This window comes from Chelon labrosus, assembly GCF_963514085.1.
Source record: "Chelon labrosus genome assembly, chromosome: 15".
NCBI lineage: Eukaryota > Metazoa > Chordata > Actinopteri > Mugiliformes > Mugilidae > Chelon > Chelon labrosus.
This window is the reverse complement of record NC_140348.1, coordinates 11,920,023-11,926,022: the sequence shown is the minus strand read 5'-3', so window position 1 is coordinate 11,926,022 and position 6,000 is coordinate 11,920,023. Positions and strand designations below refer to the sequence as shown.

The 6,000-nt window shown below is 43.4% G+C and overlaps 1 protein-coding gene across 1 annotated transcript; it reads right to left on the bottom strand.

Moving 5' to 3' along the window:
* Positions 1-720: 720 nt before the first annotated feature.
* On the bottom strand, positions 721-2,748 carry hmx2 (H6 family homeobox 2). The gene is made up of 2 exons (XM_084562362.1): positions 2,273-2,748; positions 721-1,677 (listed from the first exon to the last, which is right to left on the bottom strand). The coding sequence occupies exons 1-2, from the start codon at positions 2,544-2,546 to the stop codon at positions 1,130-1,132; spliced, it is 822 nt and encodes a 273-aa protein (XP_084418488.1). The 5' UTR covers positions 2,547-2,748; the 3' UTR covers positions 721-1,129.
* Between the last annotated feature and the right edge of the window lie 3,252 nt (positions 2,749-6,000).

Below are 6,000 nucleotides of genomic sequence, written 5' to 3'. Positions count from 1 at the left end.
GCCCAGCTTCATCTACCTCATGAAGTGGCACCTTGCTCAGATCATCCAACTTTTCATTTAAAGCAAAGTCATGTGGTAACTTGTACGCTTTAATAATATAAAAATGAGCCTGAAAATATGATCGGAATGAAAACATCATTTCTTTTGAGCTGAGACTGACATTTTACTAAAAAAAATAAAAAATAAAATAAAAGCCACACTATGAGCCTTGCAGGAGAATAACTGCATTACATTTCACACCCATACCCTTATTTCCATTCCACGGATTAAAATGCACCAATGCAACATTTGATATAATTATATGAGGTAAGAAGTAAGATGTGTGAGCCAACAGAAATGTACTGTAAGCAGTATGTTAATTTACACCGTCTTAAAACACATTTATTAGTTTAAAACAAGCTAAGTAAAACAGTTAAATTGCTGTGATAATTCCTATAATAAACATATGCCTTAAAAATAAAATTGTGCGCGCAGTTTGTACGCTCCTCAGGAATTTAACATCAACCTACACTGGTTTAAATGTTTGCCTCTTGCCAAAAAAAAAAGAAAGAAAAAGAAACGGTTGAAAACTGCATAAAATAAAATAAAACCAAGCGAGCCCGATTTTCACTGAAATAGAAAATTTATTGAATGAGAAGGTTATTATTACTGAAGGTCTAAATCACAATAGAAACAATGATATTTTCTCCTTAAATGGAAGAATTGTGTGTTTCCTGTCAGTGTTGTGTCACGTGAAATAAAATGACTGATCCTTTATAATATGTCTGACAAACCAAGTGTGAGTAAAAACTTGGAAAAGCAGGTGTGTTTTTTTTTTTTTTTGGGTCAAGTCTTCTTGAAGGTGATATGATGGTTTAACTGCAATATTTTATCAGGGAAATAAAAGTACAAAATTGTTATAATTAATTATACACATGGTGTATTTTATACATATAGGGAAGCTTGATTGCTTTTTTGTGAGACATACAGTTACTGCATAATAAGAAAATTTCTTAACAAATAAAGTGATACCATTAATATAATACAGGGCTTATGTGGAGACACTAGAAGAACGTTGTTTTGTAATGCGTTTTTTTTTTTTTTTTTTTCTTTTACGTGGGCTGCAGTGGTGAACATACAGTAGAGTCAATCAATACTCGATTTTGTTATACAGGTTGTATAAAGGTAATGCTGGCAGGTTGCTCCCCGGGTAATACAGGGGCGTCGGAAAGGCGATAGACCGGGGAACTGGTACGCGCAGTAAGGAGTTATCTCTGAAAACCAGCGGCATCCCCACTAGTGTCTGTGCGGAGGCGTGGGCCATGTTGGCCGCCTCCAGTTCAGCTGAGAGCTGCCGTTTCCATTTGTTCCTCCTGTTCTGAAACCACGTCTTGACCTGAGTCTCCGTCAGCTGCAGGCTGGACGCTAAGCAGGCCCGCTCCGAGCTGCTCAGGTAGCGCTTCATGTCGAAGGTGGACTCCAGCTGGTACACCTGACTCCGGGAGAAAACCGTGCGCGTCTTCTTCTTGGCCGAGTTGCCCTGCTTGTCCGCACCGTCCGTCTGTCTCTCCTCCGACAGAGGTGACATTTGATGGCACGGTCTCTCCTGCTCCTCCTTGTAATCCTGCAGCAGAGGCTGTGACAGGTGCGGCCGCCGAGCGAGCCCGTCGTTTCCGGACAGAAGTCCTTTAGCGGGACCTAGGCGCAGCAGGAGGAAAAGGAGGCGATCAGTATCACAGCCGAAAAAACGCATCGATGTTTTAAGCGTGATTTTTAAACGACAGTGCGAGGTGGGGAAAAAAATAAATGACAGTTTTTCAGACATGCTCAGTTTGAGAGTGTGTCAAGTGTGAACTTTGACTCTCTAAATCGACTGCCGGATAAGCCTGTGACTTTTTAAATAAACAGCGTTGAGTATGCTCGGCGTACAGTAAGCTATTAATTAAATCCTGCTCTATTTAACGCTCAATTGACGACGTGTAGTGCAGCCATTTTGGAAGCATGTTTCATCAATTAGCAGGCTCAATTAAATTTGAAATGAGAGGAAAGACAGACGGCTAATTATTCGACCTTCCACTCTTCCGCTGCTGCTGCACACAACAAACAAGTGGAAGTGGACGGGCTGCATGTCAGTGTCACAGTCACAGACACACGCCAACAAAAACATTTAACAGCATGTCTGCTCCATTTGTAAATAAACTGGAAGGTGCTCAAATATTTAAATTATTTCAGTTCTTACAATAATAATAATCATAATCATAATAATGGTAATCTTATTAATAATAATACTCACCTAAACAGAAGTTATGGGCTTGGTGCTGGGTGCACGGATCGCTGTGACCCGTGTCGGAGCAGAAGCAGTCTGCCGAGTCCTCCCCGCCGCTGCACTCCTCCTCGGAGGACACCGAGAGCGAGCGCCTCCGTGGCGGCGGCGGCGGTGGCCCCTTGGAGAGCTCCTTGGTCCCGGAGCGAGGCTCATCGGAAGGCGTGCCTAAAATAGACTGGATGGTAAAGCTGGAAATCGGGCCCGACGAGCACTTGCTCCCGCTGTCTTCTGCGCTACTCATTCTCGCTTCATAACAGTATTGAAGTATTGACTGAATCGGTCTGTCCCCTTGTATTCCGTTATTGCTTTCTACACGGTTGGTGCGTAAAAAAAAATAAAAAAAAAATACGAAAGCGTCTTTTGTCCGCTTATTTCCCCCCCTCTAGCCTGTTTAATTGTGGAGTTTTCACATTGAAGTGAGTTGGAGGTGTTTTTTCTAGAGCTCGGGGAACGTGAATGTATTCCTGGTCCTCCTCCTCACGCTCTGGATCGGAGGCAGCAAGGTTGCGTTGCTTCATTTGCATGTAGGTAAGCTCCTCCTGGGCCAATCGCAGCCTCCGACATAAGCCCGGAAATTTCAAACTCCTGTCAAGGTTTTGAGACTAGACGAGAGCGACGGAGCCGAAGAAGAGGAGTACGCATTCGCCACTTCGGCACCTACAGGTAGCCTAATATGCATGGACTTTGAAAACAGTCACCTGTTAACTTTTCTAAATTTTATATTTGACAGCACGGCGTCTTCACAACAAATATATTATATATTATATTTAAGATAAAACAAAGAAGGTGTGTGTGTAGCTCTATATTATGCATACAAGGATAATATCAATTTAATTAAATGAAATTCTTTTTGCACAAAACTGACACATTTGCACAAAATATAAAGAGATATTTGAGAATTATTATTTTTTTTAAATAAAAGAATGAAGAAAAGAAGATGGTCTATGTTCAAAAAATGTTGTTTATGTAAATATATATTATCCTATCCAACCTGTAAAAGGCTCAGTCAGCTGGAGATGACCAACAACTGTCATGGGGATGTTTTCTATTATCCAATGCAAGTTAGGCTCACAGGATTTTAACTAAGACAAAGGCCTAACTCATTTTTCCTGAAAATAATAAACTCATTCCGCGTCCATTATCTGCGATTAAGAATTAATTTGATCATTACTGAGCTAATCTGCCTCGTGATGACCGCGCGTGGAGTGGAGGCCGGCTAATTGATTGACTAATTGATTGGAGTTGGTGGGGGCTGAGTGTGCGCACACGTGTTTGCGGTGTAAGGGGGGGCGCTTCCCACCACCGCCCTCCTCCCACCTTCACCATCCGTGCTCTGTCTGTGTGTGTGTGTGTGTTTGTGTGTCTCTGTGGTTGTGTCTGGCTGCGGGACAGCTGCGGGGCTTGAGCTGGAGGTTCGGGGACATTATCCCCCTCTTTTTTACTGCTTTGTAAGGAAGCCCCAGACACATTACAAATGGTCAGCTTTAATCATCATGTCAGCGCCCTTCCCGGTAGCAACACAACCGACATTCGGCGTTAAGACAGCCTGGAAAGGGGAGAAGACAACTATGGACGTGATACTGCTGCTGCCGCTCATCATGATGATGATGATGCTGACAGCAGATTCTGCCGTCATCCTCATCATCATCAGTCAGACAGATGCATCTGGATCCACGCGTAAATATCCTCAACTGGCAGTGGGGCCAGCAGCTGCTAAACGATCTTACTAAAACGCTTACGCAGGGGAGGCTTTACCGAAGGAAGGGGGGTGGGGGGGCAAATATATGAGGGCGGATGCTGGATTTATGGTGGTTACACATAAGGCGTGAAATCTGCAATGACAGTTAAATGGGTTTATTTTATACGCTGCTCTTTTCAAACAAAGACCTTTGTCAGTGTAGCCGCCTTCATCACTTTCAGACGACTTTTTGCAAAGTGAGATTAGTTCATCACGGAGATAGCGGGCTTACATAACAGGCTGCTATTGTGCAGCAGAGAATAAATTACACATGCTGCTTTTATGTCAGAGTTGGCGTTTATAGGCCGGCCCTATAGTGGCCGAGCGGTGCCTTCTATTAGTATGGAAATGTTCCTCCCTTACCAGTGTTTCTGCGTTTCGAGGCCTGGCGAGGCCCCAGCAGAAAGTACCGGGCCTAAGTTCGTGCTCTATCACAATGATAGGTGGCGTATGGCCGCCCTACCGCAATAGCAGAACAAGATCTTTAGCAGGAGAGAAAGGTCTGAGAAAGACAGATGAAGTTATGAGGCGCTTTGATCTGGGAATCAAGCTTCGATAAATATTAAACAAAGACCCTTTAGACGTGTGTATTATGATGTATGGCGTGTCCAGGTCTAGAATAAGGAAATTACCAGAGAAAATGATATCAATAAATTTTGTAAGTATAAACGTTGATTATGTTTCGATTTTCATTCAAGAAAGCGGGGCCTGCTCTTTTTTCAGGGGGCGTTTTGCGCGTTCGTGCGCGCACATTTGTGTGTGTATGCGTGTACGTGAGTGTGAGGTTGGGAGAGAGAGAGAGGGGGACAGGGAGAGGGAGAGAGTTGTAAACGCAAGCAGAGCACCCGAGCCCTGGAGGTGTACAATTTATGTAATCTGAGTGTGGAAATGAACTGGGTAATTTATTGGAAAACACAAAGTCAGGAAGATTGGATCAGTACAGCCTATCCAAGGGCTCCTATCCATCAAGTTCCAATTAACAACCTAACCATTGAGTTTTAATGGCTTTCCAATCTACTGCCCTGATAGACTCATCAATTCCTCGGGGAGAAATTAAGAAAATCGACCGCCCCTCGGCGTTTCAGTGTCATTCTTCACAGCAACTATATGTCAAATTAAAAACACAATTAAAATTTAAACTGTTCCAATCAGACGGTGCCCCGCAACCTATGTTTCACTTAATAGAACTTTGATGAAAATCTGATGTCCGCATTCAATCAGGAAAGCAAATGGGATGGGTTTAAAACAAGCTTTCCTCCCCGAGAAATGTCAAAAAAGAGTTGTTCAAACACATGGTATTTGACGCGTCACAGCAGGGACGTGAGGCGCTGGTATCACTTTTGTTTAGCCTGTGATTGTGGAAATGTACCTGCAGTTTGGAGTATCTATAACGGATGCAGTGAAAGTTGCTTGTGGGGAGAGCTTGTGTTTACACACAGTCAGGTCTGAACCAATTTGACCAAAAAGAGTATGTTTATTGTTTGTCATCATTTGTAAGACATTGGAAGCTTTAAGGTGAGGGTGGATGATGTTCACGTGATTCCTGTCTTGGTTATGAACCTACCGACCACCCAAGGACCCCAAGAGAACCTCATCTCTTCCAGAAAGGTATTCTGCCATATCGAAACACCTTTTAGTTGTTGAAATAAATGCTCTAATCTCTCCATGCAACCTTTAACAAACTTTGCCAGTCCAACACTTGTGTGAGCAGATGCCAGCAGCAGCAGCAAAGAAGAGGCTAGCATTATGCAAGGTGGCCGGGCCACTTGTGTGTTTCCAAAACTGCCACTAAAACCTACGATAGGGATTAAAATTACCCATTCAGCTCTCCATTTTAATGCAATACAACGTGCGCGGTCCCCGGTCACGTCCGCTTGTCCCAGTTCCTGCAAATGTACTTTATCTGATTTTGGCCCCGCTCCCTTTTCTCCTTTACATAAAGATGTCGCACAAATGG